Raw genomic sequence first — 26,834 nt, forward strand, 5'->3', positions numbered from 1 at the left:
TATCTGACCTTTTATTTTATTGAACAAGCCTATATTGCGAGAAGCTGTGCAGTTTTCATTTCAAAGGATCCACGCTGTGGCCTAATCCTTGTGCCCCCGAGTTACGTTCAGGAGCAAAGCGCTTTTTGTGAGTTTTGATTTTTCTTCATAAATGTCTAATAATGTCAAGGAATAGATGATAAAGAACAGAATGTTGTTACATGTGGGCGAACAACGTTAGTTTGTGAACTTCAAAATAGCACAAACGAAATGATTTTCTTAATGGGCCAGAGCTTTCATGGCCCAAATAGAAAACTTAATCTGGGCCAAGCGTGTTTAAGGAGCAACAGATTCAGGAAATAGGCCTAAAGGGGTTTTAAAGACAGATCTGTTAATTTTTTGGGACAAATCAGATATGTCAACCTGAGCCGGAGAGTCCATGACTGGCCGTTTGGCCGGGTGGTACGTGTGGATGTGTGAGGTGTATGCGTTGCGGGTTTTATCCTGCCCCCTTGTAACCAAAAAAAAAAATATATCCACCAGATTGTGTTTGATAAATGAATGTGGGTCTCTATTGGCCACAAAAAAGAGGAGGTCAGTCTCCAATAACATAGCAAATTAAAATTTGAATTTTTATTAAGAAAAAGTCCATATTTAATACAATATAATATTGTTTTCAACAAGAAGAGAGATATTAGTATGCAAAAAAATTGCCCAATGGGTCTCCAATGCATGTGGACTGAAAATTAAAAGTGGAGTCAAGCTGTGTTTCTGGTTGTGAGCAGTGGGTTCCAGTAATGGCTGGAGGAGGAAATTAAAGAAGGAAGGTAGAAGTGGTTTGAATAGAAACAGCCAAAGATAAATGCCACAGTTTATGAGGTAGTAATTTTTTCTTGCCATGTTAGGCAAGGAGAGCTTCGACTATTATTCAAGGACTAGCAAGTAACAACATAATAATTATTATCCAATAATCCGCTTCAGTAACAGCATAATGATACCCAGAAGGGAATTCGTGGGAATATATATATACTCTCCGGTCCTTAATATAGGACTCAATTCTTGAGTTGGTTTTGGTCCTAAATATAAGACCCATTTCTCATATTTATCAATTTTCTCTAAATTACCCCTATGGATACTTCCTCAACTATAATCAAGTAAAAGAGGGGGATGGGGTATTAAGAAAGATGATTATGGTGTTTTAGGAAAAATGTGTCACTTTTCTTATAATTAACTAACTAACCTAACTTCCTTAATATAATCAAATTAGTTAAATGGGTCTTATATTAAGGACCGGAGGAGTATATTTTTTTCGGAGTATTCAGATGATCGGATATATTTGAATTGTGAGAGAGCTGACCATTTCTTAATACTACCTTCGGTCCTAATTATAAAAGCTAGTTGACTAATTTGATGATATTAAGAAAAAAAGTTAAGTTAGTTATTTGTAATAAATAGGTGGTGTCTTTCCTAAAATATCCTTACTAATCAAGTGTATTGGCCAAAACTACCATTGTTAGAAGGACTACTTTAGGAAAAAATACATAAATATGAGAGACAAAGTAAATCGAGATCTTATATTTAGGACCAAAATAAAAGTCAAACAATACCTTATATTAACTACCGGAGGTAGTAATTATTATCAAATTCGCTTCAGTATAAAGTGACAAGAAAACTTTTTTTTCCCCCTTTCATATGGGCATAAGTAGATTGTACTCTTCCTGAGAGTCAAACAACACACAATAGCCTCCATATCAATCCATATCTTTCGCTTCCTCTCCTGTCCTGGCCATGCCTACGAAACTACACCAGAAAATGAGAGAGAGAGAGAGATTTATAGATTTATTACAGCGTGCCAGATGCTTGTTGAATTATCGGATTCTCATGAGTTAATTAAAGGAGTCGATTCCAACCTACTTTAAACAAATAGTAAGAGCTAATAATAAGTTGGCCTTCCGTGAAAGGGTGAGTAGTGTGCATATAGCATAAACATACAAGGCAAATAAAGCAGTAGTAAATAGCAGAATGGCAGTACCATATTCTATTTTATAGGGCCTAGGCAGCATAATTTGGAGGAGAACAATAACCAAAACAAGCAGTTGCTTTGCAAATATGGCTCTTTTTTTGAGATATATATGTGCAACTTGTTGCATATTGTTGCCATGACGTCCATTCATCATCAATTAAAAACACCAAGAAATATATATCATTTTGTGTGCCTCGTTCTTCCTCTCTCCTCTGGCTTCAGATCCATATGGTAAACACATTACACGACACCCCACATGGTGCCATGGAGTGGCTGACGGAACAAATATGGCGGGATAGATAGATATTCTAGTCTTCAACGAAACTTGAGCTGGACAATCTCAATCTATTTTTTTTAATATTTATTTATTTTTTTCTTAACTAATCTCGGTAGTAATCACACATGTTAAAAAATTATTATTAAAAAGTAATTCAAATACACAAAATTAATAAAAATATTTTAGGGAAGATAACATTTCTTTATTACAAATAATTAATACAACTAATTTCTTTAATATTTGTAAATTAGTTATCTGGTTTTTATATCAATAACTAGAGGAAGTATTATTTATTTATTATTATACTTATTTGTTATCATATATTTTTACATCCTCATCAATAGATACATATTTGAAGGTTTGGTAAATATTGAACTTCACTGATAAGCTTAGGAATTAAGTGCTCTATCCGCTTCAAAATATAAAATAAATTTTATCCATTTATGTTTATCCAAAAACTAATTAAAATCAATTTAAAATAATAAATGTGCAAGGCATATATTTGTTTTTCCTAATATACCCTTATTAATGAAAATAATAAGTAAAAGATACAATAAATGAATTAAAAAGAAAAGAGAATATGTTAGGATAAAATTAGAAAAAACTCATCAAATGCTTAAACAAAAGTGAATGTATAGATAATAAAAATAACTGTGCAACTATTAATTTCAGGATGACGCTCAGCCTGCGAGTTTTTCTTTTCCCATTTTGCGGGCAAAAATAAAAAATAAAAAAATACTTTTTTTTTTGACCGGCAAAAAAAAATAAAAAAATACTGCTGGTTGTGGGAGAGGAGCAAAATAATAAGATTTTAGGACGGTGTTAGCTGGCAAAGATAAATAAAAAGAAATGATGGCAAAAAAAAAAAAAATCGGACAATTAGGTTTCAAACGTGGCAAAGTTCTATTAGAGCGTCTTCTTAACTCGCAGTGAAATCGCTCGCTCAGTATACTACCCTCGCGCTGTCTCGATTTGGGGCTCCGGAGAAACAAGGAAAGAAGGCGAGAAACAAAGGAGGCTTCCTTCGTGTCTGGGTTGGCCGGATATCTCACCCCTCCCCTCCTTCCTCCTCTCTCTATCTCTATCTCTCTCTACAGTGGAATTACTGAGAGCCAAAAACAGCCCAATAAGAGGCAAATCTCAAAATCCCCCATTTATGCTACTGGTATGCCTTTTCCTTTATTCTCCAATCTCCATGCCTCCTTTTCTTTCATTTATTCGGGGTGGTGGGAAGGGCTGCTCTCAAAATTTACCCCAAGAGTTGTCCTCTTGTACTTCGGATTCACTTCTAGGCTTTCTCATAACTGAATTTGACCCCATATAGCAAAAAGATATTTCTTTTTGGTATGTCACTTTTACCGGTTCTGGTTCTCTATTTTATTCTTTTCTGCGTTGTTTCTCTGATACCTATCGGTTATTAATGCTCATACTAATTGGGTCTTTCTTCCTTTGTTTCTCCTTGGCCATTTAGATTCAAGGGTTTCATTGATCACACTTTGTGGGGTTTTCGGCTTTCTAATTGGCAGATTTGTATCCCTGTGGGATTGTTGCCCTTTTCTTTCATCAATGGTGGCCCCTTGTTGACATTCCTCTGTTGAGTGGAACAGCTTTTGGGGTGAAAAAAGGGTTGCTTTGATTTGTTTGTTTGTTTTACCCACTTAACCCCCCAGACTACATTGAGCTAATCTTGCTTCATGTCAATTCCAATAGTAAGCTTTGCGCTTCATTGATATTTCGAAAATTCAGTTGAGACTACCTGGTCTTGCCTCATTGGAATGTTTATACCCGGTGACAGGAGAATAAAACTCGGGTGTTGCCAATAGGGTTGAAGTTTTTTTATTGGCATGTCTCTGAAAGCAATTCTGACAATATCTTCCTTGTCATGGTTTCATTGCACATTTCCTATCGTGATGAAGTTTGTTTTCATTCTTTTTCATTTGAAAATCTGGTAGCCTTACAATTCTCTTTTTGTCTATTAACGTCTGTGTGTTAACTTTCATGGTTATTGTTTGGACCAGCAGATATTCAGGTGTTAATGACAAATCCCTGATCCTGAGCTAATCATGTCAGAAGGTGCAGAAGTTGATGAGCGTGTGGACTTTGATGAAGAAAACTACATGGAAGAGATGGAAGATGATGTTGAAGAACAAATATATGATGAGGGAGTGGATGGAGGTGGGGATGAAAATGAAGAGAATGTCGAGGAACATGAATATGATGATTCAGTAGCGGAAGCTTGTGAGAAAGACCAATATCCTGAAGTAGATGGAAGTGACATTGTAACTGACTCTGTGGAAAACGAGCAAAAGCCATTTTCGATTGATGAAAATGAGAAGGAGAAACACGAAGAACTTCTTGCACTTCCTCCTCATGGTTCTGAAGTCTTTATTGGTGGACTTCCTCGGGATACATGCGAAGATGATTTAAGAGAAATGTGTGAACCAATTGGTGATATTCTTGAGGTTGGAACTCTGGCATATTCACTCATGATACTAATAATTTTATCTTTTTTGTTGGCAATTTGATCGCCAGTAACAATTTGATCTTGTTGTTTCTTTGCAGGTTAGACTTATGAAAGATAGAGATACAGGAGATGTTAAGGGCTACGCTTTTGTGGCATTTAAAACGAAAGAGATTGCACAAAGGGCCATTGAAGAGTTACATAACAAGGAATTTAAGGTATTTGTGGTGATTATTTGAAAATTACGTTGTCCTTAATGACAAAATTTTTTTTAGTGTTTGGTAGTTAATTATATTTTATTTTTTCATGATATATCAGGGTAAAACTTTAAGGTGTTCTGTGTCTGAAACAAAACACAGATTGTTTATTGGTAATGTTCCAAAAAACTGGACAGAGGATGAGTTCAGCAAACTCATCATGGGTGTTGGTCCTGGAGTTGAAAATATTGAGCTGATAAAGGTGCGGTTTTGAACTGATTTGTGCTTTTAGCTTACATTAACCTGTTTGAAGATTTACCTTTTCAGTGCCATTTCATATTATTTGTTACAGGACCCCCAAAATGCGAGCAGGAATCGCGGGTTTGCTTTTGTTTTGTATTATAATAATGCCTGTGCTGATTATTCTCGGAAGAAGATGTCAAATGCAAACTTTAAGCTGGATGGTAATACCCCCACTGTCACGTGGGCAGATCCGAAGAATTCACCTGATCATTCAGCTTCCTTACAGGTAATTTTCTTCCTCTTGATGGAACAAAGTTGTTAAAGTTGGTTTAAAAGCTGTTTACCTCTCATGTTCAGTTGATGTTGTTCGATATGATATTTATAATTGAGGTTCCCTGCTCTTTTTCCCTACCTGTTCTCTTTTCTCACTCTGTTTGTCCAAGCCCATGGATATATGTGTTTTATTTCGCTCCTTAAACAGAGCTCAGAAAACATGAAAACCTATAGATCTATCGAAAAGTTTATTAGGTCAGATGATAAGATTTTCTGAGTTACATTTTAGAACTGCGAGCTCAGTGAGTGTGTTTTACTTCTTCCTCCTTCTAGTAAATGGAGGCCATTGTCTGTGAAGTTTAGCCTCAATAGACCAAACTCTAGGTGAAGAATACAAAAGGCCTACAATCACTCCTATGCTTTAAAGTTAATTTCGTGAGTTTGTATAAAGTATTTGAATAAATAATCGGAGTAATTAATAAGAATCAACAACAAGTTTGACTTAGTTTCCCCCTGTGTCTGTGTGGAGTTTGATAAGGGAGATAAAACTGTCATCTAGAGGGTCAATTGTGTCAAGCTTGACTTATTGATTGGAAGTTAATGATCAGAAACCTGCTTAAATCTCATCTTTGGGACTAACTAGGGAATTTTCCTATGCAAAGGATATTTAAATTTGAAAGAAGCATTTATCCCAATGAAATAGCATCCCTTTAAACGGGACACATCATATTTTGGTGCATTTCTAATTGATGCGAACAATAAAACAATCATAAATAGAAAAAAAATGTCTTGGAATAAAAGAAAGTAGTAAAAAAGTTCCTTGATGGTCACGAGCTAGAACACTTGGAAACATTTGGTGAAACAGCGGATGATGAGATTCATTCAAGGAAAGCCAAACGTGTCGTTTAAATGAGTAGTATCCAATGATTTTGTTTTCATATATTATGTTGATTGTATTGCTGAATTAGGTTAAAGCTTAGACGTTTTATAGAATAATTGTGTTTTTAAAGAAAGGCAAGAGTAAAAGTATTGACAATTACTGAAACTGAAAGTGTCGTGGATGTTGATCTTTGGTTTTCTATGTCGCCTATATTCCCTGATGTTGACAGTTGTGATCTCCAGGAAACAAATATCATTCTGTTTCAGGCAAGAACATTTTGGCTTGGATACTGATAAATTTGTGGTTAAAGGTGGACATGCTAATGTAAACGACTTTTCATTAAAAATCAATGCTTTTAGGTTGCGTGTTGATAATAATTGTGCCCAAGGGGAGAAATGAAATTTAAGAGAGAAAGTAGCTAACGAAGGAGATCACTTTTTGATAACTGTATATTTTATTTATATTGATTTGACAAGAGGACTGCATGCGTATCTGCCATGGGAACTAGTGAAAAAACTAAATACAGTAACACCCACCACTATAGTAATTCTATTTATTCATCAACATAATGCTTTGTCCTTTTGACACGACTGAGGTGGGTATCGGGGGAAGTACGTCCATGGAGCATATATTTCTGTCATCTCTCTCTCTCACACACCCCCCCCGGGGTGGGGCGGGGGGGCGCGTGGGGGCTGAAAAAAAAGAAACAAAACATTGAAAATTTCCATGATTTGTACGAACAAAGTTCTGATTTTTTATGTGGCACAAGTTAACCCAACAATTTTTTGCACCTAACCCAAGGTCATGAAGCCAAAAAAACAAACCAGTCTAGGTTAGGTTGTTTTCTTGGCTTGTGCCCTTCTTGATGGTGTCTACAATAATTTGTATTCTTTAGTCAACTGCATTTTAAATATGCTAAACCATTTCATGAGTGAAGGTAAATCTCATAATATTTTCTGCGTGTAACTAAATGGTAAAAGCCTATGAAATATTAATCAAGTCGAGCAAATGAAAATCACAAGATACTGGGGTTGAAAACACCGTTTTGAAGAATAAACCTTGCTACAATAGTTAGATTATGAACAATAGAAGAGGATTGATTGGGGAAGACTGACCGATGGAGGATGAACAGAGGTTAGATAAGAAACTAATTGTTGATAAATTAGGAAATATGTCTAATAGGATTTTAAACAAGAGTGGAAGTATTTTAATCAAGAATAAAGTAGGAACAGAATTTGGTAGTTTAGTATATTTTGACAGAGCACAATCGCGTAATGTGATTTATATAGTTGACTCCATCTAGTGAGATAAGGCTTGTTGTTGTAGTAGTAGTAGTATATTTTTGTTTCAGTTAAATATGTTTATATGTGATAAAGTTATGCTTGGGCTTCTATAAATATCACACAATGTTGTAGAATCTCTTGGCAAGTTGAATCTAACTTCAATGCTGCTTCTACTAATGTGATATGAGATGACATAATGTATTCGTTTTCTTCTAAATCTTGTTTGGTATTCATTTTTTATTAATTAGAATAGAATAATTTGCCCCCAACATTGTGGAGGGATATTTAACTATGCTTTTTTTTTTTATTTAAAAAAAAACGAAAACCAAAGATCTGCAGTGGCGTTAAAATAAAGATAACACTGTTAGTTGATGCGATCTTTTCTTAGGGACAATAAGTTACAGAAATGAATAGTATTAGTTATCTTTCATATATATATATATATATATTTGCATATATACAGTGGACAAAACAAAAGGTAAAAAGTATGATTGATTGATACCTTGGATTGATGAGACATTAAGGATGGTAATGGATAGTAAAAAGTCGATCTTTTTTTTTTTTTTAAAATCTTATATATCTAGAGACTAGTGTTGTATATAAGTAATTACTTGATGTTTTCTGTGCCATTGTGTTTTTGGCATTTTCAGGTTAAAGCTCTTTATGTGAAAAACATACCTGAGAATACTACTACTGAACAACTGAAGGAACTGTTCTGTCGACACGGAGAAGTGACGAAAGTGGTCATGCCTCCTGGCAAAGCTGGAGGCAAACGTGACTTTGGTTTCATTCATTATGCAGAGAGGTCAAGTGCATTGAAGGCAGTAAAAGAGACAGAAAAATATGAAATAGATGGTACCCTTTTTGCATTCGTTCTCTATGCAAGTCTGTCTTTTAATTTTTTAATCTTTCATGTCCAAGTGGAATACTACTTTTCAGTCTCAATATATCTTCAATATATATTATAAAATCTGTAGAAAATTGCATTCGTAGGCCATGAACTGTTTGGCTTATTCTTCACGTTCCATGTAAATGTATGGGAGGCTTACATCTAGTTTCTATTCAAATTAAAACTATCACTAGTCTTATGATTTTATCTGTCAAACACGTTAGTTTATTCACTGTACTTAAATATATGCTTGATGGATTTGAACTGCAGGTCAAGTGTTGGAAGTTGTTCTAGCGAAGCCTCAAGCCGAGAAAAAAACTGATGGAGGTCATGCCTACAGTCCCGGACTTCATCCACATCCTGGGTATGGTGGTTTCTCAGGAAATCTATATGGTTCTGTGCGGCCTGGATATGGCGTTACTGGTGGTTATCAACAAGTAATTAATAACCTCCTACAGATATTTAAAATCAATGCTTTTCCTGCTCAATTCATTCTATTTTCTAATCTCGTTCCAACTTGCGGGTTTTTGCGTATAACTTGCGGGTTTTTGCGTATGAACAGCCAGTGATATATGGTAGGGGTCCTATGCCAGCAGGAATGCAGATGGTTCCAATGGTACTACCTGATGGTCGTATCGGCTATGTCCTGTAAGTTGCTACAATGCACAGGCGTGGATTTATTTTCTCAATCAATGTTATAGAAAACCCAAAATTAAACTCAAAATTTTCAATATCGGGGGCATTTTGCAGTCAACAGCCTGGTGCACAGATGTCAGCTCCCCGACCCCACAGGAACAACGGTCGAAGCAGTCAGCCGGGGCGAGGGGGAGGCAGCGGCAATGATGAGGGCAATCGCAGTAGAAGGTATCGACCTTATTAATGATAGAAGGCGGAGATTCAGATGTTTCTTGAGGCAACCTGCTTTTGGTTGGTGGTTAGGGACTTTTAGGGACCAGCGACTTGTAATTGCTTCGTTATATGCATCAAGATTTTATCTCAATCCCTGCTCGTTACTAGAAAGGTGGAAAAGCAGAGAAAGAATATAAATATATGGTTAAGGATTAGGGTCATGCATAATCTCTTAGGATGTGGTCGGTGTCTTCCGCTATTAGATGAATCAGCTGAGCAATTCAGTATCGTTTCTGCTTTGTAACCCTTGCCGGCTATTTTTATTTATAACCAGTTTAATAGAAGTTTGATTTCGGCAACTTATTATTACTATTATTCAATTTTTCAAGCTCAACTCCATACATCTCATCCGTTTATGGAAGCTCTAAAATGGTGAGCTATGCACGCAGAATTGCTCTACGTTGTTGGGAAGTCTAACGTTGTTTAGTTTGGTCATACCGGTGTTATAGCAGGTTTTTATTTTTATTTTTGGTTTAAAATAATTTTAAACTTAACTGAGGCGGTTATTCTTCTGCCCATGAAACTTGTTACAGAGGGCCAGTTAAGCATGCCGGCTGCTACTGTTCGGATGAAATGCCTAGTAATTCTGTAGTTTTGGAATGAGTTAATGTTTTGGTACTCGGTCATTTCTTCATTTCTGTTTTTTGGTCCCCTCTTCATTAATACATAAATTGGAGAGAAAAAATGAAAATTTTAAGTGAAGTAACAAGGAATCCTCCAACGTCTGATTTCGAGAAGACAAGATGAATTCCTCATAAAGGTTCGTATATATGAGCAAGGGCATGTAATTCTGCTTGTTTTCACCAAACACGCGATGATTCATTGCGCGACGACAGAATTCCAAACCTGTATCCGTCAAATCTTTTCTTCAACCAAGAAATCAAATACAGATTGTTGAAAATAAAATTATTATCCCTTCAGTAGTTGTATAAAGGTGACTCAAATATGCAACAAAATTGGAGGTGGACGAAAGGCATATTTACGGTTGGAATGCGAAAAGTTACAAGCTTGCTTGAACTCACATATCAGATTATATCAGAAAGCTCACGAAGATGCTTCTCCAGGTCGTCCAATTTATCACCCCACTCACTCTTAATACGCAGGGGACGAACATTGGCATAGTCCACATTACCGTCTGCATCTTCCCTCCGACTGCTCACAGGGGATGACTCCTCGTCCCTCCTCTGCTTCTTCTTCTTCTTCTTACGCTCGCTGGCTCTCTGCAATGCCCAGAGCACATCCGAGCCACTAATCTGAGGTCCCTCTCCTTCTTGCAGGCGCCGTCCTGGATTGGATTGAAGAGTCGTGAGGAGAGTGTGACCCGATTCGCCGACTTGGCCAGGGGAAACGCCGTCGTTCTCAAGGGTCGTCAGAGAGCGGCGGCGGCTGGGCTGAGCGGCGACGGCGGGGTAATGTTTGGGATTGGAAATGAGAAAATAGGAACAAGGAGCAGGTGGAGCGACGAGGGAGAATGAAGACCACATATCGTGTTCCTGTTTCTGACCCACTTTGGGAACTCTGCTAGGGAAGCTCCCCGAAGAAATAGCACTTTTTAAAAAAATTCGTTGTTAATTCCCTTCATCTTCATATTAATATATTACGTTTATGCCCCTTCAGGTTAGTCTTCATTCTAAATATAAAACTATTACAATTCTTTTACATAAATTTAGTTAACTTAAAAAGTAATATATAATATAATATTATATTATATGAGAATTTTTTTAAAAAAAAATTATGCTATATATATATAAAACTTAAGCATAAGAGGAATATGTGGCTAAAAAAATATGAAATATAAACAAAACAAAATAAAAGGCTGGAAATATCGGATCCCAAGTACCGTAGTCCGTAGAGGCATGAAGCGGTCATTATCTTTCACTTTCTTGCCACACTTGTGGCCTCCGATTTCGATGTCGTCTATTCACGCTTGCGTGGTAACTTCGCCGTTTGAAACAAAAATAGAAAGATTCATCTTGGTTTCCTTTTCAAAAAATAATTGATATTACCAATATTAGTTGTTTTCAATATGATCAACGTAAGTTACATATGAATATGATAATTGTTCCAAATTAATTGAGGTAATAGGTCGCACTTCAATTACAAACCTAAATGAATTGTTGTGTTCTAAAAAGATATTTGAATAAAAACTAAATTGTGGTTTTAAAAGTATTTTTATGGTTTATAAAGTAAATATACGGTGGAATTTGTCTCGTTTCACAGAAAAGTGTTTTAAAAGAACTTTTGAGGATTATTAAATGCCCCTTAAATCTACCTGCTCACAATCTAATGTCCTCTGATAAAATTAGCATCCATCAAATTCTTCTTTTTCATAAATACATCAAAAAGAACATACTGTCATATTTTCCAGGTTTTCCACTCTATCTTGACTCTCAATAATAATGATGTAATTAACAAGTAATAACTATTTAACTTTTGTTTAAGGAAAAAAAGAAAAGAAAAGAGAATCAAACATTAACATCCACGTGAAACTTCAACACCAATAACGTCATTCCACGTGGCGATTCACGCGGCGGGGACTTTAACCGGGTACTCATTCACCGAGTCGTCCCAGGGGTTTCCCCGCCAGTCTCCCACCTGAACGCCCCGTATCGCCCTCCACACAGCGCTGTTACACTTAAAACCCGAGCCGAAAGCTATCTGCCAGACCCGGTCACCCTTCCCGACCCGACCCTTTGCCTCCGTGTATGCCAGCTCGTACCACAGCGAACTGCTCGACGTGTTCCCGAACCTGTGCAGCGTCATCCTCGATGGCTCCATGTGCCACTCACTCAGTTGCAGATTCTTCTGCAACTCGTCCAGCACCGCCCTCCCTCCCGCGTGTATGCAGAAATGCTCAAACGCTGTTTTGAAATCTGGAATGTACGGTTTCACCTTCGTCTTCAGAAGCTTCCTCCTCATCAACGACACGAAGAACATGAACTGCTCCGAAAACGGAAGAACCAGCGGCCCCAGCGTTGTTATGTTTGTCTTCAGGGCGTCTCCCGCCACTGCCATCAGCTCTCTCGCTAAGGAAACACCCACCGTTCCTTTTTCATCCTCTCTTTGGTACACACAGTTGAAGCTCTTGTCGTCCGATCCCTTGTGGGTTCGCACCGTGTGGATTAGCTCGTACTTGGACCGGTCCCGATCGGAGGATTTGTTGGAGAGGAGGATGGCGGCGCCGCCCATGCGGAAGATGCAATTGCAGAGAAGCATTGAACGGTCATTTCCAAAGTACCAATTGAGGGTGATGTTCTCTGTGCTGACGACAATGGCGTAGGAATTCGGGTTCGCTTTTAAGAGATCTTTGGCTAAATCGATGGAGATTAATCCAGCACTGCACCCCATTCCTCCCAGATTGTAGCTTTTGATGTTGGTTCTGAGCTTGTAATGATTCACAATCATGGCGGAGAGAGACGGGGTTGGGTTGAACAAGCTGCAATTCACTATCAGTATATCAATGTCTCTGGGGCGAACTCCTGTTTTCTCGAACAGAGCATCCAAAGCTCCGAACATGACGGCCTCCGCCTCCGACCGGGCTTCCTTCATGTTCAAATTCGGCGGTCTGGCCGTAATCCCACTCGGCAAGTACGTCTCATCACCTAAACCGGCCCTGCTTGAGATTCGTCTCTGGAATTGGAGGTTGTCTCCTTCAAACCCGCCGCTTTCCTCCGTCATCTTGAGGAAACCTTCCACCGATATTTTCCGGTCCTGAGCGGGTTTGTAGCAGGCGAAGTCGACGAGGTAGACCGGTCTGGAGCGGGTGGCCCAGTACAGGCCGAAGAGAAAGAGGAGAACGGCGGAGGCCGCGAGCCTGGTGACGGCGTCAAGGTTATCGAGCTGAACTGTGCGGGCGGACAAAAGCCGGGACAAGTTTTCGAGCTTGAGACCGGTGAGTTGAAGCAGAAGAGAGAGAAAGAGAGGTAAGATGAAGGCGAGCTTAAGGACGGTGGCAGCGTTGCATGAGTAGCCATAACCCAACTTGACATACTTGAGCTTGACGGACTGCAGGAAGTCCGGTAAGCGTCGCCGGATTTTGATGACGACGGAGGAGGAATCCTTGAAGTCCATCTCAGCCGTTAATCTCTCCTTATCCATTTCCACGTTGTTGCTTGTGCTTCCCATTCTTTCTCTGCGTCTCGCTCCGTGTGTTTCTGCGCGCTGTGCAAAGGGATGTGCCTGTGTTGGTCTCTCAGGCTGAACGTGTGTCTGTCTGTTTGATTTTGATTGTCCAAGAGGTGGCGATTTGCCTTCTTTTATAAAGCTGAGTTTTGCCACACGCGCTTTTGAATTAGAGTTTTGCACTTTGCCGGAAGCTGAACTACAATTGACTGCTCCAGAAAAATACAAATAATATACTGCAATAAATAAAAGAGAACTGATCTTTTTTAAAATAAAGCTTAAATATCGATGGGGCTACGCCATTATTAATTATTATGCTTTGATCAAATTTTACTATTTTACTTTTAGTCCTTGTAATTCTAAGTTGTTAGTTTTAGTCTTTCTAGTTTGACAAAAAAATTTTTGTTCAAGTTTAACGAATTCTCCTTATATTTTTAACAGGTTTTGATTTTAATTTTTATATTTAAATTTAGACCAAATTCTTATGAAATTATAAGGATCAAAACTAATAATTTAAAAACCACATGGACCAAAACTAAAATTAGATCAAACTGTAATAAGCAACAATAATATGATCTATGATCAAATATTCAGTTAAGTGTAAATCGTGAAACTATAAAATACACAGTGTTTTATCACAATATCGGACGGCATTTTGTTTTGAGGGAAAAATAATGCAAATTTTGTTTACAAAGAAAATGTCAATGGGAAATTGTGTTATAAAAACAAGGCAGGCTACATGGACTAAGGGTATGATATGAAGGGGACAAGAAAGGTATTAATGTTGGTGACGAATATTGGGGGAAGTAGTTTCAGGAGCGATATATAGCTCAACCACTTGCGGAAACCAAAGGAAACAAAGTACAAATACATATTAATTTTAAAACCCAAAACTTTGTTTTGGCTTTCGTTTTCGTAACGCCGCTTGAAGGTTTTATTTGAGAGTATGCATGTGACACAAGCAATCAAATAAAGTATGTATCAGGTTTACTTGCTAATGGAAAAAAAAAGGCTTAACTGACATGAGATCATCATTTCCAGTATTTTCCCCGTATGGCTCTGAAACAGAACAGAGGGTTTCCTCAGAAATTAAAAGTAAAAGTGGGGTGTTTATGGAAAATAAAAGAAAATTGTGGGGGGTGGGAGGGTTCCAATTAAAGAGAAGAGGGTCGTATTATGGAGGCATACTGCATGCAGAGGAAAAGCCGTTGGTTGTTGGAAGCTGGCCATCAAGAAACCACAATTAATGGTCTTTATATATGCTACCCTGTCAAAACCTCCACCTCATTTCCCAAAATATATTATCATTTAATTTATATCGACTTTGTTTTTTTTTTTGGCTTGAATTTATATCGATTTTGACTTTAGAATCAATCTCCTCCCAGAATTAGTAATCCACGAAGCAATCCAACCATCTTTCCATTTTAATGTCATTCACGTTTTATTCATACGAGGGTCTAGTATCACTCCATATGTTTATTGCAATTATATATGTTGATGGAATCCTCATATTGTGACATTTGGTAATATTATGACATATGTCGTGTGCCTACAATAATTAAATATTTTTTTTAAAAAAATTTATGCATGTGTGCATTTCTTGTATAATACCCTAAGAAATTCAAGTTAGAAAAAAAAAGTGTAAGATAATGAGGATGGTTATGAAAGGCAATTCAATTTTCTCTTAACCAATCAACATTGGTAGCCCTAAAAAAGTGCAATATATTAATCATGAGACAGTGTGGGGAATTACAAGCTTGTTGACTTTTCTTTCAATAGTTGATCGGTTGGGTATGGCATGTGCAATTGTATTGATCACTCACCTGCAGTCCTACATATAGTTAGGTCGGTGGATGACGCAGGAAAAAATTGGCCAACAAATTAAAGTGACCAGAGATTTGAAAATGCGTGTGTGTGTGTGTAAATATATATATAACATTTTTTTTGTGATAAAAAAATTTATGACTTAGCTAGTCTACCTGGTTTTCCCCACTACAAACCCATTCCTCGGCGGTTCAAAAAGTCATTATTTCTTGAAGTGCCAAGTTGAAGGTTAAATTAATTCGCATTCAACGGTATTGAAAATGCTTTATCAATAAAACCATAAAAATATTCAATCCTATTTATAAAGCACTTCTAATATGTTTCACACAGATCAAGAAAAATCTTAAACTGTATTAACTTTTTATTAAAATATAGTAACTTTTCAATTTCACCCATATTTAATATATACACATTTCAAAAAAAAATCTACACTATAATAAATAAAAGACAAAAGAGTACATTCACGCTAAAAATTTAATAAAGTGACATATAAATAGGATCTAAAAAAATCTTCTCTCTCTGCCTTATAAATAAGACTATAGGAGTATATAAAATTTGAACACACACATATATATGCTCCCTCCCAGTCTGCAGAGTACATTAATTATCACCCATTCTCGCTTGATTATTTTTTTCATAAATAAAGATATATTAAAAAAGAAATTATGTTTCTTACTCCTAATTTAAAACTCAACATTTTGATCCACAGGACTTGTGATTAGTTGCAATTTATATATAAAACCGAAAGTAATATAATTTAGGAGATATAGTGGGTGTGTCTGTGCAAGTGGTGCGAGGGTAGATAAACACAATTTATGGTCCTTCATATTTCGGGGTCTCTCTCTCTGTTTTTTTTTTTGACCAAAAGGGGTCTCTCTCATTCAATATACTACTTTTATTATTAAATATCAGAGTTAATTAACCAATTTGAATCAATTAAAAAAATTAGTTAAATTAGTTATTTGCAATAAATATATGTTTTTTTCTTATAATACACTTGAAAAAATAGATAAATAAAATAGACAAAATATATGTGGATCTTATATTTAAAATCAAATTAAATATCAAAATAGCTCTTATATTAACAAACCAAACCAGTACTAATTAACTATGAATTGAGAATGAGAGTCACATGTTGAAATTTTTAGAAAGCCATTCGGTTCTTGTAGCTCACCGGCCAAAATCCTTTGATTATTTTATTATTATTATCATTGGTTGACTATGTTTTAATGTTGCCTTGTCAACAGTCATATTCATAAGTCTCCCTTGCTAAGCGAAGGCTCGTTTTCCTTGCCTTTTTTTTTTTTTTTTGTCTTTTTTGTGAGCATCCTAAAATCTTGGAAGGTCAATCTTTTAATCAGATTTGAGAAAATATTCAAAGATTTGACATTCTTAATCGCGATTAGATTATTATCTCTTCTCCTTCCTATATTATTTATCTACTTAAATCACTGCTGCTTTTGTTCTCCGATAAAAAAAATACAAAAAATGCATGATGATTGATTAGGAAAAATCATTATGATGAGTCCCGGAAAAAAATATATACTCCTCCGATCCTAATTATAAGACCCAATTGACTTATTTGAGGAGATTAAGGAAGTAAGTTAAGTTGATTATTTATAATAAATAATGGTTGTCATTCCTAAACTATCCTTGCTAATTAAGTATATTGGCTAAAACTATCATTATTAGAAGGATTATCTTGAAAAAAATGCATAAATATAAGAGACAAAATGGATTGGGGTCTTATAATTAGGACCAAATAAAAAGTCAAATGGGGTCTTATAATAAGGACCGGAGGAGTATAATAGTTAAAAAGTCTTACAACGAGTGAGTAGTATAAATATGTTATCATTTTCTGAACCGAAACTTATTATTGTGTACTGTTCATTTTTATTGTGAGACTTGTTTTGGGATGATTTTCCCTAAATAATTAATACCATATGTTCAATGATGAAGTAATGGACCAGGCTGAGTTTGTGCTGAAAATTGCCTAACTTGATGGACTATAATTTTTGTTATATGCACCTATCAGAATAATGAGGGTTTTTCCCATAATTACAATATTGATTTCAACACACACACACACACGGGCATTTAGGTGCGTTCAACAGGTGTTCGGTGTTCCCATTGTATTGAATTATCCAAGTAGTGATTGTTCATATCATCGTCATTATCATCAGTTATAAATGGTTGAATTTGTTTTATCTTTATCACTGTAATAAAAACTCTGATGGGTTACAGTTTACGAGCTGGTTTCATGGCAATTGTTTTTAAGGTATAAATACCGCTAAAGTTTGTTGTTCTTTTCAATTATTCTGATTTCTTTGGCCAGAAATATTTGATTCAGATTTATTTTAAATTGAATTAAACTGAAGTCTTGAGAGTCTGGTAATATTACAGAGCGTATATTATATGAACTTTCTTCTTTTTCTTTTATTTATTTTTAATATGTCATTAAATTTTTTTAATTAACATTACTTCCATTAACGGATATACAAATGTAGTTTTACTAATCACCTTCACCATATAGTTCATACAATTTTTCTGATCAAAATGTAAAATTTAATTAAAATTTTCTTACTTATCGCCGTATCTACTTTCCTTTTTTTTTTTTTTTCTTGTTTATAAAAGCCTTCATAGTAGCTTATTCGAAATCGCTAACTTTTTTGGGGCCAAATGTTTATTACAAGAGTTGGAAAAAAAAAATTACCGCAAAAAATAAAAAAGGACCTAATGTAATTTTCCAAAGACTAATATAAAACCTCACTTTTACATATTTATAATTATAATCTGTACAAAATGATTTTGAAGAATTAGCCTGACCCGCCCAATAAAAAGTTAGACACAGAAATCCACTGATGATGTTACATGCGTATGAATTTAATCAGGTAATCTCATTTGAGGACATAGTTAGATTATACTCGAGATGGCTTATGATGAATAAAACTACATGCATAGTTAAATCAAATTTTTGTCTACATGCGATGGTAAATCACATTTATGCTGTGGATCGATGTGTGTTGGTATGGTGTGCGCAGTTGAAATAGAAGAGCAAGAGATTCATAAGTCTCCCCTTGCTAAGCGAAGGCTCGTTTTCCTTGCTCCTTTTTTTTTTTTTTTTTGTTTTTTTGTGAGCATCCTAAAATCTTGGAAGGTCAATCTTTTAATCAGATTTGAGAAAATATTCAAAGATTTGACATTCTTAATCGCGATTAGATTATTATCTCTTCTCCTTCCTATATTATTTATCTACTTAAATCACTGCTGCTTTTGTTCTCCTATAAACAAAAATACAAAAAATGCATGATGATTGATTAGGAAAAAATCATTATGATGAGTCCCAGGAAAAAAAATATATAGTTATTAAAAAGTCTTACAACGAGTGAGTAGTATAAATATGTATCATTTTCTGAACCGAAACTTATTATTGTGTACTGTTCATTTTTATTGTGAGACTTGTTTTGGGATGATTTTCCCTAAATAATTAATACCATATGTTCAATGATGAAGTAAGGGACCAGGCTGAGTTTGTGCTGAAAATTGCCTAACTTGATGGACTTCAATTTTTGTTATATGCACCTATCAGAATAATGAGGGTTTTTCCCATAATTGCCTAACTGATTCAGTTTTGAAAGAGGCCGAAAGTATAAGCAATCTCTTCGGCTTTAATTTGGACGTGATGGCTTCAGATTGCTTCATTTTGCTTTATTTAAGCGAAATTAAGTGGGCCTCTCTACATATTTAAATGAGTATAAAAAACCAAGTGATTTATGTATTATACTCTTCATTTGGCGTATGCAAGAGAACATCAACCATAATAGGTCCTTTTGTGCGTTGGTGATTTTTGTAAAGGTAAAATAGTACTACAAAACAATCCAATCCAATCCTTGTCTTGTGAAGTTGAAACATTCGTAACATTAAATATTACTTCCCACCAACTCAAATAAAAGAGGGTTTCAGTATTACCCACCGTTGTTTTGTCACATTCTCATCTGCTGCATAAAAACCTGCGTTTATATACCACACACGTATGTGGTTGTGGTCATCCACTTATGTTAAAGCGAAAAAAATTTATATCATTGCAAATCAATAATCAATGAATAAAACCAATGCATCTGGGGAAAAAAAAAAAAACGCAGACAACTAAGGATGATGTAGAGACTACAATCTTTGATGTGTAACAAACTGCATTTTTATATTACTTTCCATGAAAAGATCTAATTTCAAATCACTTGACGTGTTTGCGATTGAACTAATAACCCACCACTTGATAATAATCCACATCCTGCTTTAGAAGAAAGCACAGCTACTAGGATTGAAAAAAATTCTCTAGCAAGATTAACCATCTGACACGCGTGCACACATATTTCTAATCCTATTTATAATTATTACCAATATTTTTCATTAGAATCAAGAAAAATATTAAGCATCATTAACTTCACTTCAAAATTAAAACTTATCGATTTTACCCTTATTTAAACTCCTTTCCGGTCCTTAATATAGGACCCAATTGCTGAGTTAGTTTTGGTCCTAAATATAAGACCCATTTCTCATATTTATCAATTTTCTCTAAATTACCCCTATGGATACTCCATCAACCATAATCAAGTAGAAGATAGAGAGGGGTATTAAGAAAGATGATTATGGTATTTTAGGAAAAACATGTCACAATTTTTATAATTAACTAACTTACCTAACTTTATTAATCTAATCAAATTAGTTAAATGGGTCCTATATTAAGGACAAGAGGAGTATATGCACTTCCTAATAATAAACAATCTACGTAAGAATAAATGAAAGGTAAAATAATATTTTATATTAAAAATTTAATAACGTGACTTATAAAACAAAAAACATTCTCTTTCTATTTTATAAATAGAACCAGAAAAGTGTTAACTATGGGTACAGTACTAAAAGAAAAAAAATTGTCATCATAGTTTTCGTTAGTACTATTATACCCATAGTTTTTAAATTCAAGAAAAAAACAAAAGAAAAAGCTAACAGTGTTTTGCAATGGTGAGACAATGAAAATGGTGCATGAACACTTTACACAAGGCTATATGCAAATACTTGTACATTCATCAACCAGAAAGGCAGCCAAAACCTCTTTCCAGTCTCCTGGGCATGATCGAGCTATCCACACTTGATAGAGCTAATAATAAAAGTTTAAATGCCCAATGTGACTGCAACAATACGCCCACTAATTGTGTGGGCCAATACTGTTTCTCCTTTCAAACATCAACTTAGTCCATTCCAACTGATACATGCTCGGGCACTGGCCAAAAACTCATGCCTTCAGTGAACCACGATAAGTTTACACACTCACTACCTGCACAAAAATTAAAGAGAATGAAAATGAAGACACGAACCCAATATGATTGCTCTCTCTACACTCCTACAGCATATGCGGACAACATAGAGAGCGGTAGTGAGATGTCATCAGTCATCACAGACCAATATAAGTCCCTTATAGCAGAGAGTTTGGGGAAGGTGACTTACCTTGATTGTTCAATTTTTCCTTCATTTTGAGCTTCTGTTTTACCTTCATTCTTCCCTTCAGCTTGCCAGACCACATCTTGCAAACCTGACGAGAAGTTTTTGTAGAACTGCGTATAAATAAAAAAGAGGGTGACCTGTCAATCAACAGCTAAACACACACTGATCCTGAAATACGTGTCTCTGCTCTTTCCAGTTGATATGTATTTGAGAAGAGCCAAGAGGAAAGAATTATAAAAATGAATTCTACTAAAGAAATTAGATGCAGAAAACCCAATAGTTGAGCAGTTGCAGTAAGAGGCCCAAACGAGTATCTTAAATCTTCTCTGTTGCCAGAAAATAAAATTACAATGAATATTCAAATGCCACTTACCTTGTGAAACTCCAGTGTATCACCCCCGGTCTTCCGCAACTCGACCATGTGCAATGATGGTGCCACTTCAAAAACCTGAAACCAAAGTGAGAACCATATATATTGGAAGACATTAACGAATGCATAAAGCATTGTGATTTCATTTTTTCTTATCCCCTAATTAACATCGCGGACATTCTTTGGCTTTGCCTGAGACCCCCCTTTCTTCGTTAGACCCTTTTTTTTGGGCCATCCCTTCGTTAGACTGTGTTATTTGTCAAGTAATAAGAATATTCCAATTGCGTTGTATGGCATTTATGAGCTACAGCCCATTTAAGGTCTTTTTCGACAGTCAAGTAATCAGAAGACTCCAACTGATTTATATGATATTTCATGAGCTACGACCAATTTAAGGTCTTTTGCGACAGTCAAGTAACTATACAGCAAGACAATACACTTTTAAGTGCATAAATGTGATTATCTTCTGTGCCTCCAAAACAATTCGACATCAATATTCGCCGTGGTTTGTATTCTGTTTATATGACACAAATTCATGTCAATATCACTAAGAAGCAAATTCTCCAGCTCACATTCAAAAGTCAGGTCAAGTACTCAAGATCAGAAATATGAAATTACCAGTCTTTCTAAGATGATCAGTGAAGAAGAAAACTAGAACCTTTTGTTTCCTTTTGACATGCACATGGGAAAAATGTTCAAATAATGTTGAAGAATGACTCAGTACCTCAGTAGCCACAGAGAGGTGCCCCTTCCTTCCACTCTTGTCGCCTTGAAGCTTCATCTGCAAAATTTAATCTGCATAAGGCTAGGTACTCTTGCAGCATAATTAGTGTTTTCCCTTCTTGAATTAAAAATCCTCACATCTGAAATAGCTTGTGGCAGATAGACATTATGCATGGTCGAAGTGACAAGATAAACTATTACCTTGTAGTTTCGCCTGTGAACATTGAATCCCAATGGTTTGGCAGCTTCCTCAATTTTAGATATAATTTCATGTGCAGGGCCGCTGAGAAGTAAATCGTGTTTCTCGCTTCACAATACCCTGATTTAGAATATTACAGAAAACACACATTATTAACGAGAAACAATAAATACATACTATCATTATTTTGTAATACATCTTCCCCAAGGAATAAACTCCTAGGGTGAATTCAAATTAGGCTTTCAATGAACATACTCAACAAAATTGATAGGAAAGGAATATCAACATGGTTCACATTTTATGACTAGGGGGTGATAAGTCAAATTATATGACTTGTAATCTGAACAAACCATGTATAATATGAATAGCATAAAATAATCAAGGCATAGACTAATTTTTACTCACCATCTCTTTCTCAAACAAACTGTCAAGATTGAAACTCTGTGACCTCGAAATGAGCTCAAAAGCATTCATAGAGACGGGCTTCTCTTTCCTTTCTGTCACAAGGTTTTCCTACAAAAAAAGTAAATATATAAATTAAAAAAAAAAATCAGACACTGACTTCCTAACAAAAAAACATTTAAAATGTGTTACATAAAAATAAAACAATTTGAAAAGTAAGATTGCTCCAGTTTTACTACACTGTGTTCTTTGTAGAACAAGTGTCAGTATTTAAGGAAAACATTGGGTTAAAGAAATTGAACAGACATTGCAAAAAACCAAGTACCTTAGAATCATTGAAGGCCGCAGCTACGTCATCTACATTTATACCCTCTTCCTCTTCAAAACATGGTGGTTTGTATCCTTCCTTGAACCATTTATCTTCCAAGAGTTCTGGAATTTTTATCCTCTGCAAAAGGCAACCTAATGTTTAAAAAGAATATATCACGCTTCCAGCTGGGTGTTTTTGAACCACATATAAAAGACACTAGGGTCAATAAGAGGATTAGAAATGGACTGGGAAAACAGAACATAAATGAGACCGAAAGCTTTGATAAAGTGGGAAAAAGAATGCACGAAAGTGCTAGAAGGATTGAGGACTCACTGTGAGAGGGTTTGGATCAAGAATACGACTCAGTAGTTTCTTTGCATCCGGCGGAAACCATGATGGGTATGAGAATTCAGCATTGCTAATCTGAAATATACTAGAATTATTGATTTTTCCTTCCAAATGACATAATACACAGGCTTGTTTTTCATAGTTGATTCTCAGTCATCATAATCTGAAACAACTTACTTTCTTATACAAAGCCATTTGATTTGGCTCATCAAAAGGTAAGTATCCAGCCATCAGAACAAAGAGAATGACACCACATGACCAAATATCAGCCGCTGAACCATCATAGCCTTTAGCATTAAGCACCTGATGCAGACAGCACATGAGATGACACTGAAAAAATTGGAGGACTCCAGTGGTATCCCTTTACACAAATTGAAGACATATACTAGGTACCTCAGGAGCAACATAGTTAGGGGTTCCACAGGCAGTGCGCGCAGCAGCGCATCATCCTGCATGATAAGAGAGAACCTGAATAAGAGTGTTTCTTTCATGCAACCTAAAAAACTTTCAACTTCATTAAGTAAATAACACCCTTTCACATTAAAATTAAGTTGAATCCTAAACCTTTGCAAACATCAAGGGCAAACGGGCAATAAGTCACTTTATCAAAATCTGAGAGAGTTAAAAGAGACAACATCTTAAAGCGTCAGTCCGACTTCAAAATATTTGAGGATAATGAAACCAAATCAATCAGCAATAATTGACATTGGTTGACCATGAACTAATAAATGATTTGCAATACAGATTGAAGCTGAAAAACATAGCTTGCCCAATGCCAAGGAATAAATAACTAAAACTAGATAGCTTCAGGAAAAAAATAACGGGATGGCAATAAACACTTAAAACTTCCGAAAAAGCTCATTTAATCATAAAGACAAGCAAGATGCTTATGACAATCAGTAGCAGATAAATACTCACTCGCTGAGAGTATGTACTCAGTCCAAAATCTGAAACTTTAAGAATACCGTTTGAATCCAGAAGAAGATTCTCAGGCTGCGAAGTACAACGAGGATGGAGTTGAGTTTTTGCTTTAACAGAAATATACAGAATAGGAGTAATACTGAATACACTTGTAAACCTATGATAAGGAGAAACATCAAGAGGAAATTTTTAGACCTTCAAGTCTCTGTGAAAGACGCCTCTACTATGGCAGTAATCAAACAGCATTAAAAGTTGTTGGAAAATATTGCCTTGCTTCATTCTCCTTAAGTCTCCCATCATTAGCCTAGAAATCAAAGAGGCAATAAAGCGGATCCTTTAGCTACAGACAAATGCTAGGTCATCAACACAAGGCATCAATGTGCTTAAAGAAATAGCAAGCATATTTTAATGTACTGTCCCTTGAAAGGAATAGGAAAAAGAAGGAAGAACAATAGTATCAAAAAGAAATATATGCGGAAAATATAGTAACTTACTATTTTGTCAAATAGTTCTCCCCCACTAACAAATTCCAGGACAATGTAAATCTTTGTTTTGCTTGCCATCACCTATACTTAAACAGAACGCATATATTTAGTTAGAGACGTTCAATTAAATGCATCTGAAGAGTAGAAAATGAAATTTTCATCCAACATTTTAACCCAAGAATCAAGAATGTAAATTTCAATATTTGTAACAACAAATTCTGCCAGAAATTATTCTAACATGAAGATATGACTATTTAAACACATCCCTGCGATTAAGCTTCTCATAGCAAGTGTGCTTAATTTGGCTTTAACACGTCATCCACAACATCATCAACCACGTGGGCTTAGTGAGTTGCCGAGCACTAAGAGCGTGTATAGCACAAAATGACCTTCCAAATTTGTAGCACATGGGTGTCCGTTAACCTCTTGTTTTTCTAAATTACTCAGTAAACTTTTTTTTTTAAAATATGAAAATGAACCTTTTTATATTTGAAAAAAATTAGTTAACGAAGAAGTATCATCCCAGAATGCAGAGACTTTTCGGATTCAAGCACTTCAAATGTGATTGTTACGCTACCAAGACTAACGCTATAATAGCTCTCGCTCTCAAGAGGTTGAACTTATGTGCTTTATTAACAAAATATATGACTGAAAATGCCAACATTTCTGGAAAAAAACCACTTCTCTGATCCAAGTAAATTAAAAAAACTGAAAAAGGATGGAAAAGGGCATTTTACCTCAAAGTAAGAAGCCACTTCTCTGTTTCAAGTGCAAAAGATTTAAAAAAAAAAAAAAAAAGAACTTGAAATTTGAATGGTACCTCAAATATGTTAACAACATTTGGATGTTTGATCAGCTTCATCGTGGATATTTCTCTCTTCAGCTGCCAAGAATGAAGAGCAGGTTCCATTACTTATATCATTTTTATTTCAAAAAAAAAGGGCTTAGTGAGTTGCCGAGCACTAGAGCGTGTATAGCACAAAAGCCCTTCCAATTTGTAGCACATGGGTGTCCGTTAACCTCTTGTTTTTCTAAATTACTCAGTAAACCGTGTATAGCACAAAATGCCCTTCCAAATTTGTAGCACATGGGTGTCCGTTAACCTCTTGTTTTTCTAAATTACTCAGTAAACCTTTTTTTTTTTTTAAATATGAAAATGAACCTTTTTATATTTGAAAAAAAAGTAGTTAACGAAGAAGTATCATCCCAGAATGCAGAGACTTATCGGATTCAAGCACTTCAAATGTGATTGTTACGCTACCAGACTAACGCTATAATAGCTCTCGCTCTCAAGAGGTTGAACTTATGTGCTTTATTAACAAAATATATGACTGAAAATGCCAACATTTCTGGAAAAAAAACCACTTTCTCTCTGATCCAAGTAAATTAAAAAACTGAAAAAGGATGGAAAAGCGCATTTTACCTCAAAGTAAGAAGCCACTTTCTCTGTTTCAAGTGCAAAAGATTTTAAAAAAAAAAAACTTGAAATTTGAATGGTACCTCAAATATGTTAACAACATTTGGATGTTTGATCAGCTTCATCGTGGATATTTCTCTCTTCAGCTGCCAAGAATGAAGAGCAGGTTCAATTACTTATATCATTTTTATTTCAAGAAAAAGAAAAAGAAACACAAGATGCTATACGCAGGTTCTAGTAAGTATAACTATGCAGGGAAAACCGGCAGTCAAGGTCACCATATAAAAATAATGACAAGGCGCTATAAACTACAGGCAAAGGCTCGAGAAATTGAGGCACCACTCATTTGAAGCAATAAGCATTATATTAATAGCGCAACAGGGTCTGAAACCCGTGTAGGGTCATCAGGAAACAAGCGCAAGCGACACGAAGCGCGTAAAGAGGGCATATTAATTCACGATGAAGCTTGAATTCAAGATACAGATTGCAGCTACCTGTTCCACCATCTTGTGTCGAAGCACATGATTGCGGTCAAGGATTTTGATGGCGACGTGATTCCCTGTCTCAACGTTTCTCGCAAACTTCACCTTGGCGAAGCTACCCTCGCCAATGGTTTTGCCCAGCTCGTATTTTCCCACGCGGGTCCGAGATTTCGCGGCATTCATACTCACGTTTGCCTTCAAGTTCTGAATTTTCTGGTGTGGGTTTGTATATTGGATACTTTGGAGGGGAAATAAAACGAAATGAAGCTCCAAAACTGATGATTTTGTCTCTTGTGGAATGGAAAACGAAAAATCTGT

At 35.8% G+C, this 26,834-nt stretch overlaps 4 protein-coding genes across 8 annotated transcripts; 1 reads left to right on the top strand and 3 right to left on the bottom strand.

Annotated features, from left to right (window-relative positions):
* The first annotated feature begins 3,242 nt into the window (after positions 1-3,242).
* On the top strand, positions 3,243-9,748 carry LOC114712013 (heterogeneous nuclear ribonucleoprotein Q). 4 transcript variants are annotated; one of them, XM_028896460.1, is made up of 9 exons: positions 3,243-3,444; positions 4,298-4,741; positions 4,842-4,958; positions 5,059-5,199; positions 5,290-5,466; positions 8,267-8,471; positions 8,776-8,942; positions 9,068-9,153; positions 9,256-9,748. In XM_028896460.1, the coding sequence occupies exons 2-9, from the start codon at positions 4,343-4,345 to the stop codon at positions 9,383-9,385; spliced, it is 1,422 nt and encodes a 473-aa protein (XP_028752293.1). In that variant the 5' UTR covers positions 3,243-3,444; positions 4,298-4,342; the 3' UTR covers positions 9,386-9,748. The 4 variants fall into 4 exon arrangements, with proteins under 4 accessions (XP_028752293.1, XP_028752291.1, XP_028752294.1 ...); XM_028896458.1 differs by having other exon boundaries at positions 3,244-3,444; positions 4,301-4,741; XM_028896461.1 differs by lacking the exon at positions 3,243-3,444 and adding an exon at positions 3,463-3,623.
* A 443-nt stretch (positions 9,749-10,191) lies between these two features.
* On the bottom strand, positions 10,192-10,932 carry LOC114712014 (uncharacterized). Of its 2 annotated transcripts, XM_028896464.1 has the most exons (2): positions 10,702-10,932; positions 10,192-10,674 (listed from the first exon to the last, which is right to left on the bottom strand). In XM_028896464.1, exons 1-2 carry the CDS (start codon positions 10,896-10,898, stop codon positions 10,440-10,442), a joined length of 432 nt encoding a protein of 143 aa, XP_028752297.1. In that variant the 5' UTR covers positions 10,899-10,932; the 3' UTR covers positions 10,192-10,439. The 2 variants fall into 2 exon arrangements, with proteins under 2 accessions (XP_028752297.1, XP_028752296.1); XM_028896463.1 differs by having other exon boundaries at positions 10,192-10,932.
* Positions 10,933-11,705: 773 nt separating this feature from the next.
* On the bottom strand, positions 11,706-13,641 carry LOC114711999 (3-ketoacyl-CoA synthase 1-like). Its single transcript, XM_028896448.1, has one exon. It carries the CDS (start codon positions 13,537-13,539, stop codon positions 11,938-11,940), a length of 1,602 nt encoding a protein of 533 aa, XP_028752281.1. The 5' UTR covers positions 13,540-13,641; the 3' UTR covers positions 11,706-11,937.
* Positions 13,642-20,205: 6,564 nt separating this feature from the next.
* On the bottom strand, positions 20,206-26,834 carry LOC114712015 (CBL-interacting serine/threonine-protein kinase 9-like). Its single transcript, XM_028896465.1, is given in 18 exon segments — positions 20,206-20,692; positions 20,863-20,969; positions 21,233-21,307; positions 21,954-22,010; positions 22,154-22,231; positions 22,233-22,271; positions 22,557-22,664; positions 22,879-23,001; positions 23,197-23,286; positions 23,389-23,514; positions 23,605-23,643; positions 23,646-23,660; positions 24,130-24,204; positions 24,328-24,369; positions 24,371-24,436; positions 24,627-24,698; positions 26,118-26,180; positions 26,529-26,834. Coding segments are annotated over 18 exon segments (1,350 nt in total). The 5' UTR covers positions 26,700-26,834; the 3' UTR covers positions 20,206-20,688.

The sequence above is a fragment of the Neltuma alba genome, unplaced genomic scaffold (assembly GCF_004799145.2).
Source record: "Neltuma alba isolate B1F8T4 unplaced genomic scaffold, ASM479914v2 tig00011326_pilon, whole genome shotgun sequence".
Taxonomy (NCBI): domain Eukaryota; kingdom Viridiplantae; phylum Streptophyta; class Magnoliopsida; order Fabales; family Fabaceae; genus Neltuma; species Neltuma alba.

What these genes read in the sequence shown, in the direction of transcription:
- LOC114712014 (XM_028896463.1), bottom strand. Translation starts at nt 10,898, where the DNA reads ATGTGGTCTTCATTCTCCCTCGTCGCTCCACCTGCTCCTTGTTCCTAT.
- LOC114711999 (XM_028896448.1), bottom strand. Translation starts at nt 13,539, where the DNA reads ATGGGAAGCACAAGCAACAACGTGGAAATGGATAAGGAGAGATTAACG.
- LOC114712013 (XM_028896460.1), top strand. Translation starts at nt 4,343, where the DNA reads ATGTCAGAAGGTGCAGAAGTTGATGAGCGTGTGGACTTTGATGAAGAA. An exon ending in ATCATTCAGCTTCCTTACAG is followed by an intron (nt 5,467 to 8,266) that starts GTAATTTTCTTC and finishes TGGCATTTTCAG; the next exon opens with GTTAAAGCTCTTTATGTGAA. An exon ending in TTACTGGTGGTTATCAACAA is followed by an intron (nt 8,943 to 9,067) that starts GTAATTAATAAC and finishes GCGTATGAACAG; the next exon opens with CCAGTGATATATGGTAGGGG.